Source organism: Colobus angolensis, unplaced genomic scaffold (assembly GCF_000951035.1).
Source record: "Colobus angolensis palliatus isolate OR3802 unplaced genomic scaffold, Cang.pa_1.0 Scaffold10, whole genome shotgun sequence".
Taxonomy (NCBI): domain Eukaryota; kingdom Metazoa; phylum Chordata; class Mammalia; order Primates; family Cercopithecidae; genus Colobus; species Colobus angolensis.
The window spans coordinates 5,430,121-5,443,684 of NW_012110919.1; the positions used below are offsets into that span (position 1 = coordinate 5,430,121).

The window sequence follows — 13,564 nt, forward strand, 5'->3', positions numbered from 1 at the left end:
TCTGATGTTGTCTGTCTTTCAGGTGGCAATTCATTCTGTGCTTGAAAAACTTTTTAGAAGCATTTGGAGTTTACCCAACAGCAGAGCTCCATTTGCTATAAAATACTTTTTTGACTTTTTGGACGCCCAGGCTGAAAACAAAAAAATCACAGATCCTGACGTCGTACATATTTGGAAAACAAACAGGTGGGAATGTAGGTGATTATTGCCTGTTTTCAAGAATCTGGGACAGAATATTAACTAAAAAAAAAGACATAGATAGTTACAGAAGGATTCATTTATCTCTATATCAGAATCTTTGGGCTTGGTAAGCTATCATGTCAAAGTAGTTTCTTATTCTGTTACTATTTTTAAACAATAAAGGAAACCATTCCTGTGCCAAGAATCCTATTCTTGAAAATAAACTATTATCTGTGGTGCATGATAAAGACTTTGTCTCAAATGTTAAGCTGACCAGCAAAGAATGAGAAATTAATATTTGTGGGTTTTTTTTTTTTGAGATGGAGTCTTGCTCTGTCGCCCAGGCTGGAGTGCAGTGGCAGGATCTCAGCTCACTGCAAGCTCCACCTCCCGGGTTCACGCCATTCTCCTGCCTCAGCCTCCCGAGTAGCTGGGACTACAGGTGCCCGCCACCTCGCCCGGCTAGTTTTTTGTATTTTTTAGTAGAGACAGGGTTTCACCGTGTTAGCCAGGATGGTCTCGATCTCCTGACCTCGTGATCCGCCCGTCTCGGCCTCTCAAAGTGCTGGGATTACAGGCTTGAGCCACCGCGCCCGGCAATATTTGTGGTTTTATATCATTTTTGCATTAGAGAAAATGTTATGATAAACCATTTTTGGTTCCTAATCAGTTACTTTGCAGTCCCAAACTGTCTATACTCATTGTATACAGATTTTTTTTTTATCAAGTGCAGTACTCAGATACTATGATAATTAACCAGAAGTCTATATTTTGTTTTGTATTTTAATATTTTATCTTAAGCACAGGCAAGGCATCCAAATTTTGCCTCCTCAGTAAAGAAATGTAGCTCATGATCTCTCTTTGAAATGCTGTGTGCATGGGCCGGATAAGACTCAGAGTTATGATGAAGTAGAACTTCTCAGTGCAAGCCCAAGGCTTTCCAGGCACTGAAGGCAGCCAGGTCACTTTAAATGAGTATCAAAAGCTGAAGTTTCAGAGCTCTAGGGCTAATCTCCCATTTAATCCAGATCTATCCCAATTCTCTACACTAGCTTGCTCCCTTCTCCTCCTGTGTTCTAGTGTCTTCTTTTGAGACGGGGTCTCACTCTTGTTGCCCAGGCTGGAGTGCAGTGGTGGGATCTCGGTTCACTGCAACCTCTGCCTACTGGGCTCAAGTAATTCTCCCATTTCAGCTTCCCAAGTAGCTGGAATTCGAGCATGCCACTGCACTCAGCTAATTTTTAAAACTTTTTGTGAGATGAGGTCTCACTACATTGCCCAGGCTGGTCTCAAACTCCTGGACTCAAGCCATACTCCTGCTTCAGCCTCCCAAAGTAGTGAGATTACAGGTGTGAGCCACTGCCCCTAGCCTGTTCTAGACTCTTATGTCCAGTCCCTGCCACTCCCAACCACTCCCACATCAAGCCTGGGAGTTGAGAGCCACCATTCCACCTTGAAGATTATGGCATCTGAGCAGGGCAGCAGCCAGGACAGTAAAGCTACTGGGGGACCCAGCAGCATATGGTGGAGATAATGAGCTAGGCCAGAGTTGAAAAGGAGATAATGGAAGGACTTTGAACCAGTCCCAAGTTCATCTCTGGGTATTTGAGTACCTACTATGGGCCAAGCAGTTAGGTGCTGGAGATATAGTAACAAGACAGATGAAAGTCCAGGTCCCATTCTAATAGCTGGGGACAGACACTAAATGCAGTATGTAAACAGTAGTACATTAGCAGATGATGAGTGCAGTGGAGAAAGTAGGAAAGGAGGCTAGTATGTGTCAGGACTAGGTGATCCGAGAAGGCCTCACAGAGATGGTGACACTTGAGCCAAGTCTTGAAAGAAGAGAGGGCATAAACCATGAGACTACCTGAGGCAAGAAAGTTTCAGGCAGACAGATGCCAAGAGCACAAGTTGTGAGGCGCATGCTTGCTTGGCCCACATGAAGAACAGCAAGGAGTACAGGAGAGTTGAAATGAGTGTGGTGAGGAGCAGTGGGATAGGAGGGCAGAGGGCCAGGTCGTGCAGGGTGTTATCCAGAGGGAGATGGAGAGCCTCAGAAGGTTGGAGCAGAGGAGAGACATAATCTGATTCTGTGTTGAGAGGACTGCTGATAGGCGAGAACAAACTGTCAGGAGACGGGAAATAATCCAGGTGAGAGAGATTATATATATAATCAAGAGCTATCTGGAGAAAATTCTTGTCCATGGCCACTTTCAAACTTACCCTCCTCTATCCTCCTCTTCAGTAGCTCTGGCAGTTAACCTTTTCTTGTTCTTTCCAAGTGAGCTTCTATCAGTTGTTTGGCTAAGCAGAGTTGTATACTTCAATAACAAGACAAAAACACTCGTTTACAAACTGTGATAAACAGACCATTGGCTTCATGAGTGGCCCTATTTGAAAAGAGATTATTCTCTCTTTGAACAGCCTTCCTCTTCGCTTCTGGGTAAACATCCTGAAGAACCCTCAGTTTGTCTTTGACATTAAGAAGACACCACACATAGACGGCTGTTTGTCAGTGATTGCCCAGGCATTCATGGATGCATTTTCTCTCACAGAGCAGCAACTAGGGAAGGTAAGGTCCAGCTTGAGTATTTCCTGTATGAGTCTTATGAGTTTGACACACTTGTCTTTCTGATAAGCATTCAAATAACAAACAATTGGTCTAAACTACACCAGCTAAAAAGAAATAGCAAGGGCCACTGTAAATTTGCTGTTCTTTAAAATCTGTCTCATTATTTTTAATCTAATTTTTTAAAAGGGAAAAACAAAATAATTAGCCCCACCTGACTGCAGAATTCTTCCTGTGAAAAACTTTATCACAAAGTATGCGTTTTGTTTCCTAGAAAAACATTCTATGGACACTGATAAACTGTTAACCCAAAATATGCAACTATTGAAATTTGCCTAAATCAATTCTATTTGAATATACATAAAATGCCTATTTGAATATAACACATTGCTTATGGGACAGAAAATCTTGCCCGAGATTTCTAACAATACCAGTTTGTCTGTTTCTAATCAAAGCATGAGTACTGTTTTCCTATGATTTTCTTTGCTGATCCCAAGAACGCAAAGAAAGATAGAAATACAGAGCAGACTTTGAAAGAGATGTTTTGGTCTTATTTGAGTGCTCCAAAATATACGAAACTGAGTAATATCTGTGCCTAATAGATCTTTGAACACTGAGGAGGAGTTCTTGGGTAGGACTTTAAGAGTACCTGGAATGAGTGGAGACTGATGTTCCGTAGGTGCCTCAGACTCCCAGTCGTAATCTAAACTCTTTACCATCAGTATTTCTGCAAAACAAACCTGTTTTTACTTTTGTCTTCCCTAGCATTGCCTAGTCTCTCAAGGTAGCATCCTCAACGTCATCTTTGTGAATCAAAATGGAATCTTCCTTCCAACCTCTATCCCCAAACTATTGTTTACCACTCACTTCTGTCTCAAATGTCTGTCCCTCCCTCCTCCTTACTTAGCCTTATCAATTAGTGTTATCCCTTCATCCCATCCCTACTGGGATAATAATTGCTTCCTAATTGGGGTCCTTGCCCCTGCTGTCTACCTAGCCCCTAAACTTTTCCTTTTCACTCTCTCTCAGGTAATCTTTCTAAAACATAAATCTGATGTTGTCAGTCTGCTTCTTAAAAATTGCAAATATTTCCCATTACCACCTATCAGCTAAAGTCTTCACAGTGCAACATAGTGCTTCCTGATGGGCTTCAGCCCTCTTTGCTGGCCTTGTTATTTTCTTGCACACTCCACATATCCACTGTGCTACAGCTTTTACTTTTCATGAACTTGTTCTCACACCCCTTTGCTCATCTTTCCTGTCTCACAATCCCTCTGTCTAGTAAAATCCTCCCCATTCATTCATCATAAACATTTTATTCATTCAACAAACATAATTTCCTAATGATGACCAGAAACTGTAGGAGACTCTGATCAGTCTAAATACACCTACTTTGTGAACTTCCCCAATGTATTTCCTACCCCAATGTATTCCCTACAGTACTTTCTTCATTTGACTAACAAAGTTCATCTTAGCATGCAGCACACTGAAAGGCACTTAAATGTTTATTCACACTAAAAACAGTTATTTATGAATTATGTTCTTGACACATTTCACTTAATCCTCACAAGTACCAAATAAGGTAGTTATTATTACCCTCATTTTATAGATGAGAAAATTGATGTTCTGGGAGGTTACAAGACTTGCCTGAAACCACACAAAGTAGCGAATTATGATTTCTAATTTATCCAACTCTTTTTGTCAACTCCTGCTGCTAATTATTTGTATCATAGTAAGCACTTCGTAAATCTGTCTTTGCAACTAGATTGTAAGTTTCTCAAGGGCAGTCACTGGTCTTCATCATTGTACTCTCAATGCCTGCTCCAGTGCTTGCTTAATGATGTTTACTGAATGAATGAATGATAGCATGATTTCTGGGTTCCACTTAAATTTGACAAATGAGAAAATCTCAATAATATCTCCGTCTCTAGGCATCCTTCAGAGTGATTCATCAAGCCATTGATTCGGCCTCATGGACTGGGACATTAGCCCTATTGTTAACTTACCTATCTTTCCTGAGTAGAATTTTTTAAAGTTTTGTGAAAAATAATGACTTTTAAAAATAAAATCATATTTAATTTTTAAATATCACTGTTATAATTATGTAGAAACATTCAAACTGCCAGGGAACCTTTGCAAAATCACACATCAGAGCCACCAATACTAATGACCATGTGTTCCCTTGAAGAAACTGGAAGATCTTTATAATCTAATGAAATAAAAGGGACAAGCTGGAAAATCTGCCACTGCCAATTACTTACCAGTTTTCATGGTTATATAAAGGGCTCAATCAGACCTACAATCAAGTCTTTTATAAATGCCAAATTCACTGGTGGGTGAGGATGAGAGCAAATGTTTTAATTCAGGCTTTTTACAACCATTAGTAATGAACTATGATTGAAATAAGTTCCATTGTTACAGTAACTCAAAATCATGCAAAAATAATAATTTTAGTTCTTTTATGAGAGGAAGGCAGAATATATTAGCATTTAATCTGCCTGAAAATAACAGTGACTCACCAGAACTATCTAGATAGCAGTCAGTCATTCAGTCAACAACATTTAAGGCCTACTGCATGAAGCCTTCTAGCAAGAGGTAAAACTGGTGGTGGGGGTTCAGCTACATTGGTGTATTATAAATTCCTCCCCCACCTTTTCTTTTTTTTTTTTTTACTCTTTTGGTGATGGTTGCTTTTTTTTTCCCCCCCCAAGGAAGCACCAACTAATAAGCTTCTCTATGCCAAGGATATCCCAACCTACAAAGAAGAAGTAAAATCTTATTACAAAGCAATCAGGGATTTGCCTCCATTGTCATCCTCAGAAATGGAAGAATTTTTAACTCAGGAATCTAAGGTATCATTAGAAAGCAGAAATAAGCTTATATTTGATTACTTTAAGTCATTTCAGAATCTCTCAACAAGTCTTTCTTTTAGAAACACGAAAATGAATTTAATGAAGAAGTGGCCTTGACAGAAATTTACAAATACATCGTAAAATATTTTGATGAGGTAAGATTTTAAATAACATTGTTTTTAACCTATGAATCAGGCACAAGGATGTGGTTATAGCATTCTATCAGTTTCAGAACAGCTCTGGCATCCCAAAAGGCCAGAAAGGGAAGCCAGGAAGCCTGTCTGAGATGGGGGATCCTGGCACTGAGCCAGACCCTGCACATGGCTGCTCCTCTTACAGTTTTATCATGCTGCCCACATTTGGACCAGCCTGAATGTACATTTGAGTTCATGGGGCCTATAGTCACACTGACTCAAGTTAACTTTGATGAGTAAGTAGTGGCCCTATTAAATGGGGTCAGCTTATGCTTGATTGTAATTTGCTAAAAATGAAAGCTAAGCTTGTTAAATCGCCTAGATTCTGTATTCAATCGTTATATGAAATTATGACATATTTCTAACTTAAGCAACTATTTCAATAAACCATTCTCCTTTATGATTAATTCTCCTTAATCTGGGTTTTTTTCTTTGGAAATTCACACAGACACATTCATCAGATGCTTTGTTTCCAAACAAATGTTAACTCCCCCTTCCCTGATTCCCCCCCAATCAGTCATGCTGGGACAGGCTATCCATGTCAATGGTGAGAATAGCTCACCAATTCCATTTGCTACTTGAAGATGAAGTGAAGCTCTAAGGTAGGGTAGAGGCAATGAGTTCTTACACATGATAAGCATCCCTCGTTCCAGGGGTCAGGGGAGAGAAGGGAAGCACTGGGGAAGGGAGGGGAAGAGGAGGGACTACACTGCCCAGATGGGAGGGAAGGGAAGGATCTGTCTCTGACCAGGATGTCCTTGCCTGCTGCATTTAAGGAGAAATACTTGCCTGCATGTTGGCTGCCCAGGAATGCTTGCTGTGCTTGGAATGGCTGTGACATAATGCATAAAGCAGGGCCTTGGAAGCCTGGCCCCATATTTGTAAGCAAATAGTTGGTATTTCTTGCGAGCTTCTATTTTAAGCCAAGGTATTGTTGATCCTGTGATAAGGACTTAGCAAAACAACTTGCAAAGTGAGTATGTAAATGATGGAAGAAAATGTTGGCATCTGTTTCATACAGATTTTACCACTCATAGCATCAGGTATGCAAAAAACAGAATTGTAATGCTAAAACCACAATATCTAAAATAACTGTTCTAATTGTCAACAGATTCTAAATAAACTAGAAAGAGAACGAGGGCTGGAAGAAGCTCAGAAACAACTCTTGCATGTAAAAGTCTTATTTGATGAAAAGAAGAAATGCAAGTGGATGTAAGCACTCTGGGGCCTGGCTTAATCTGGCAAAGTTCTTCAGACGACTTGGGAGCAAAATGGCTGCTTGAGCTACTCTGTGTCGTTAATTTCTTGTTTGCACATAGGTTCCACTTTGAGCACTGTCTTTTTAAGAGACCAAGGCACATGCACAGCTTTTAAAAAGCATACCAACCATTGTGCCTCTGTGTCTACTGTGGGAACCCTTCTGTAAATAGAGTTGAAGTGGTTGTTGCAAACAGTCTCCTTGTTTACAGAGAATACAGGGCCAGTAAGCGAATGTCAGTATTGTAACTACAGTCTCCACTTAAGCACAATGATATAAGTGGTTTTGTTTGAAAACTACAGCTATGTAGCACTTGTGCTACACTGTACCTCTGCATTGTAAAGGGATACTGCCAGTGCTCGAAACAAAATGTGAAATGAGTCATTTGGAAACAAGGTAGGGGTGTTAGGGCAACCTCGAGGATTTGCAGCATTGAAACTTTCCCCAGTAGTTCTTGGAAAAGCTGACCGCAGAATTTGGTAGTGTACACTTAGCATTTGTGAGTGTGTGTGTGTGTTTAAACCAAAAACTAACAGTGTTGCAACATTGTTGAAAGGGCTCGTGTTTTTCAGTGGTCATCAACTGCACTCCATCAAACTCACCTCCATTTCACCAAGGAGCTCTAAAGTAAGGAGAGTGGGCTTTATTTAAATGAACAGCATTTTAACCAGATACTCTGTCTTAATGTATGTTCCTTTTTTTCCATCTATTTTTTTGTACTAAATGTATTTGATAGTGGACATGTTGAATATTTACAAAAAATTCATTAATTCATTTCTGTTTCAAAACCTTTGATCAGAATGATCTGTGGAAGAGTAACTCCATTTCTATATGAGTGTCTCCTTGCTTTAGATTTCTGGTGAACCCTGTGGTTATGAATACTTGTGTGTGATTTAAAAAAAAAAAGATACATTTTACATTTCATCAAATTGCTGTTCACACTGGAGTATTACATATAAATATATATATTTGAGGCCCAAGGCCTGAAAAGTATTAGTATACAACTTGGTATCTTAGTCTTACTATGTACTTTTTGAAAGTATTCCTCGCAGGAGAAAGAATTTAAAATACCCATTTTATTCATGCCTTTCTTTTTAAAGAATTCTCTATCCAGTTATACTGTAGTCTTTTTAGTGCTGATTTTTTATTCCTGAATTTTTGCTGCTCATGACCAGTTTTAATACCACTGTGTTTTCCTTCTATTAAACCAGAAGAAGTAAACAGCATAATTGGCAACTCTTTTCTTGTGGCAGGCACCTTTTACCCTTGGTGCTCCAAATCCCCCATCTAGGAAAGAAATTTTTTCAAGTCAAATAACATTGATCACATATTCCTTGAAATCATTTACCAACACTGTATGGAGCATTAGGATTTAAATATGAATTTGTCTTAGATAAAGGCAATTCCTTTTTGCTCCTGAATTATCTGGAAAAGCATGAGAGAGGTGACACCTCAACAAACTGATCAGAGAAAATAAGCAGTTACTACCCTGATAGGCACCTTCCCAATCCTGTTGCTTTTGACCATTGTCTGTCCAACGGACACACCTCAAACAAACAAAACTACCAAATAGGTTATAGATCAGAATAAAGGTGAGAGGTCTGGTCCCCATCTAAGGCTGCTACAGTCTTCAAAGAGGCAAAGGAGTTCATAAGAGAACAACAGTAGGAGAGTTGAGAGCCAAGGGTAGGAGAGTTGCCCAAAAGACTTCCCCTACTTTAGGGTACTGAAAACGCAAAGGATCAGCTACAGCTTTATCTAAGTATTTACTGAATGCTACATGAGGGTGTCCCTGTCCAGCTTTCTGACACATGAGTCCTGTGTGGAGAGTTACCTCCTCTTCTGGGGACTGTGCTGTTGGGAACTTTGGGCAAGTCACTTACCTCTTTGTGCCTCAATTTCTGTATAATATTTCTAAGCTACCTCACTGAGGTGGTATGAAGATTCACTAATGTATGTAGCGTGTTTGTCAATCCTCCAGTGAAAAGCACTATCTAGATCACATTTTGGATCACATTAGCCAAATGCAGTAAATGGCCAAATTAGATGTGTGCTGAAGACAATCAGTCACTGGGTCTATATTAAACAGCAACCAGAGCAACAAATGGCAAACAATTTCTATTTTCAAGTTTCTTTGCATATTTTTTTGGTGCAAAACAGTTCATTTATAAACTTTTTTTTCTAACACTAGTGTCTACAGCAGCATTTAAAAAATTCTGTTACCTTTTCTGTATTAGGATTTAAAGTCTATTTCTTATTGTATACCTGATTGAAGCTGTTCTTGGAGATGAATGTTTTAATGTCTATACCCAAAAAAATAAACATTTTGATGTAACTGTGGACTGTCTTTTTTTTTTTTTTTTCAATTTTCTAGTTATAATAGGTTTTTTTATGCTAAGTGGCTCCATGGAAATTATTTTTCAGAGACAAGGTGTCACTGTATATGCTGTGAATAAGCAGCTGTATTATGTAGTAAGTAAACCTAGTTTCTTGCTAAATGGTGCTAAGGACTGCTCAATTACAATCCTGGCCTCCACTATCAACCTGGACTTTTGAATATGAACACCTTGGGATAATGAACATTCCACTTAATTTGGGAGACTTGAGCTTTAGCCTCATTAACATGAAATTATTCCAGCAGAATTCCTCTAAAAGATGTCACATTAAAAAGGCTTCCAATGGGTGTAAAAAAAAAAAAAAAGAGCATACTTAGGGACACAAAACACATAATTATTTGGTTAGAGCTACAATAATGGGAAGTAAAGTTAAATACCAACAATGTTTATAAAGGGACCTGAGTTCAAGTTTTATAATCAATGGCCTCCTTGTTAATACAGTCATATGATTTAATTAATTTGTACTTATTCTCTATTCTAACAAAGCCAAAGTCAGTAGACTGTCCTATTGCTAAATATATGCTATATGGTTTATGTAAAATTAAACACAAGAAAATATAGATTAAAAAAATATTAAGTTCTTTAATAAATTATGTGTACACAGCTTTTAGAAAAGGTAGCCTTTTGAATATAGATACCTTTACCTTCTTTATGCTGACTTTTAAACTGTCATCTTTTTTATATAGTAAACCAGAAGATGTGTACAGACCCTGTTATTGCCAAGTATCCCAAAGATGAAGAGGGAATTAATGATAGTTATATTTCACTCAAAATGCCAAAAAACATTTCAACAAAGTAAAAATTTTAAAACTTGACTCTAGTTCCTTTCATTCTCAAACCATTGTCAAATATTCTAAATATCTCTGAGACTTTCTCTTGTAATGCTTCACTTGTATAATCCTAAAATCCTGACAGTCATACAATACAGCATGTAGTAGTAGGTACCTTTTCTTAAGGCACATTCAAGTGTTTTGGCAAACAATAAAAAGTATCTAAATGCCACAGGTTAAAACATCAAGTTTTACTGAGTCACCAACTTCACCTCTTTTGATCTGCCTGTTCTCCAAGAACATCATTCTCCAGAAGATCCAAGTTCCTCTAATTGTTTTCTTTGTGTTGTTTCCAGTTCTTCTAGTCTTTTGCGAAGTAGGGAGAGTTCCTTTTGATGTTGTTCCTCCTTAAAATGATGTAGAGAAAGCATAGCAAAAGAAACTATTAAAAAACTAGTAGAAAAGTAACTGTTAGGCAGCAGCCTTGGACTGCCTCTTTTATATATGCCTATAATATCTGGCAAGGAAATGCTGACCACCGTAGCAGTCTAAAAACAGTAGCATGGGCTAAACTACCATCTAATTTTGCTTCTCTCCTGCCTCAGGCTCTAGCCTTAAGTGAAACCCATAGTCTGTTCTTCTCTAAGTGTAAAATTCACCAGGGAGTGAATTAGAAAATACTAATGCAGGGCCCAGGTATACTTACATGGCAACTTTCCAACAACACTGGTGTTTAACAGCAGTTATTATATAATAAAGCACTTGGCCTTAGATTCAATTTAGTGATTAAAATCTTCTGTGCTTACATTATAAAACATAATTACTTATTAATACTCCATCTTCTGAAAACGAATCAAATCTGATTCCTTCAAGACCTCAGGGGCCTGATACAATAGAAAGAGCCCAGGTTTTGGATTCAACAGGTTTAGGTTTGAAACTTTGTCACTTATTAGCTATGATCTTATGCAAGTCACTTCAGTCTGAATCAGTTCCCTTACCTATGAATTAGGAATAGTAATATCTGCCCTCAATGCATTTTTCGTTAGTATTAGACATTGCACGGAACATGCACAGTTCACTGCATTAGTAAATTCTCAGTAGTAATTAGTATTAACATTATGAATAAGCTACAAACTCTAGGTTACTCAAAGACTCAATCAACTTTCCTCTTGTCCAGTAAGAGATTTCACTCCCAGCACCATCACTAAAGGATCATGATTCAAACTGAATTCAGCAAATTTCTAGGCTAAATGAAAGGGAAGAAGTTAAAACTAGTGTTAAATGTTTATGCCATTTTTGTGGTGAATTTTGAGCACTGACCAAAGTGATAATTTGAGTTTTATCACCATATTTAAACATTAAAAACCTACAAAAATGTATGACTTTTTTTCTAAAAAAAAATAAATGCTCATACCTGCATATGAGGAGGAAATGGTAGCTCCATGCTTGGAACCATGGCTGATGACTGAAAGCTAACAGGATTGATAGATGCCGTTGGAGGCATGTTAGGGACCAAAATTAGACTTCGAAATTCATTATGTCTTCTCTGTATATCTTTTAGTCTTTTTTGAAGCCTTGTATAGTCTTCAAAAGGAACATTTTGTCTTAAAAAGAAAAAATGTTTATTTAATACGGTTATACCCTATTGAAGCACAGTATGATTCACAGAATATAATTTTAAACTGGAAGAGGATTTCTAAATTATGAGATCTATATATAATATATAGATAAAAAATCTGTTTACCTAGAAAGATAAACAGAAACATGACATAACATCTTACTCATTAGCAATCATTAGCATTGCAGACTATCAACTCATTATAAAGTTATATTTGCTAAAGATCTAAAATCTTTTGATACTTTGGTACTCACTCCTATCCTCCCACTCACTCCCATTCATGAATCCTGAAACTAAAGGGAGACTCTAAACCAAAAGAGTGCCTTATCTTACAGAAAGAATCAAATAAAAATACAGTTCATCCCTCAGTATACACATGGGATTAGTTCCAGGACATTCCTCATATATCAAAGCCTATGCATACAAGTCCTGCAGTCAGCCCTGCAGAAACCTGCATAATGCAAAAGCTGGTTCTCCGAACTGGAGGGTTTCACATCCTGTGAATACTATATTTTCTATCCATGTTTGCTTGAAAAAAAAATCTGCATATAAGTAGATCCATGCAGTTCAAGCCCATGTTGTCAAGGGTCAAGTGTAAAGAAAATGCTAGATTGAAGCTTACAAAATTGCCATTTTTAATAGGTGAAATATGGTCAAATATAGAGATTTTCACATAGTTCAATCTAATTTTTAAAATGTCAGTGTGATATTATAGTAAGAAATATATATTTGGTCTTTGCCCTTGGTTCCTGGCACATAGCTCCTAAAACTCTGGGAAACTCTGCATTGGTAAGAGTATCTTTTGTATATAAATAAGATAACTGGTGGCTGGGGGCCCCTGAATAGCTTCAGGATGATCGGGCAGGTCACCAGAAAGACTGAGGTATGATTAGAGGGTTGGAACTTTCAGCCCCACTCTCCAACCCCACCCACCGCATGACATCTGGGAAGGTAAAGGGCTAAAGGTTGAGTTGATCACCAATGGCCAATGATGTAATCAATCATGTCTATGTAATGAAGCCTCCATAAAAATCCAAAAGGCTGGGGTCAGAGAGCTTCTGGATTGCTGAACATGTGGAGGTGTCTGGAGGCAGGCATGCCCAGAGAGGGCATGGAAACTCCACACCCCCTTCCTCATACCTTTTCCTATGTATCTCTTTCATCTGGCTGCTCATCTGTATCTTTTGTAATACCCTTTCTAATAAGCTGGTTAACGTAAGTTTCCCTGAGTTCTGTAATCTGCTGTAGCAAATTAATTGAACATGATAAGCAGATCATGGGAACCCCAATTTACAGCCATTTTTAGCCAGTCAGTCAGAAGCACGGGTTACAACCTGGGGCTTATGGCTGCATTCTGAAGTGGGGGGCAGTCTTGTGGGACTGAGCCCTCTACCTGTGGGATCTGATGCTAAATCCAGGTAGACAGTATCAGACCTGAATTATAGGACACCTAGCTCATGTCCACTGGAGAACTGATTACTCCATGTATAGGAAAAAACCCCAAACATCTGGTGTCAGAAATGTTGTGTTGACTGTGTGAGAATAGGAAAAACACTGGTTTGTAATAGGAAAAAAACCAGTGTTTTTCCTATTATAAAAGGTAATCATAAAGGTGAAGCTACACAACTTTAGGAAAAACAACAAGGAGAAAAAGGCTAACACTTCAGGCCTTCACAGATCATCATCTTTTTGGACATGACTTTCAATAACCATTAATCACACCA

At 38.4% G+C, this 13,564-nt stretch overlaps 2 protein-coding genes across 2 annotated transcripts in view; one reads left to right on the top strand and one right to left on the bottom strand.

Moving 5' to 3' along the window:
- Nucleotides 1–9,394, top strand: part of PLXNC1 (plexin C1) — a 160,481-nt gene extending 151,087 nt beyond the window's left edge. The window contains exons 27-31 of the mRNA XM_011933948.1: nucleotides 23–186; nucleotides 2,608–2,755; nucleotides 5,464–5,604; nucleotides 5,685–5,759; nucleotides 6,910–9,394. Coding sequence (XP_011789338.1) covers nucleotides 23–186; nucleotides 2,608–2,755; nucleotides 5,464–5,604; nucleotides 5,685–5,759; nucleotides 6,910–7,014 — 633 coding nt within the window. The 3' untranslated portion in view covers nucleotides 7,015–9,394. The remainder of the gene's footprint in view (nucleotides 1–22; nucleotides 187–2,607; nucleotides 2,756–5,463; nucleotides 5,605–5,684; nucleotides 5,760–6,909) is intronic.
- CEP83 (centrosomal protein 83kDa) overlaps nucleotides 8,174–13,564 on the bottom strand; it is a 154,903-nt gene continuing 149,512 nt past the window's right edge. The window contains exons 15-17 of the mRNA XM_011933941.1: nucleotides 11,637–11,826; nucleotides 10,495–10,629; nucleotides 8,174–8,343 (exon numbers count right to left, since the gene is read on the bottom strand). Of these exons, the coding sequence (XP_011789331.1) occupies nucleotides 10,525–10,629; nucleotides 11,637–11,826 (295 nt within the window). The 3' untranslated portion in view covers nucleotides 8,174–8,343; nucleotides 10,495–10,524. The remainder of the gene's footprint in view (nucleotides 8,344–10,494; nucleotides 10,630–11,636; nucleotides 11,827–13,564) is intronic.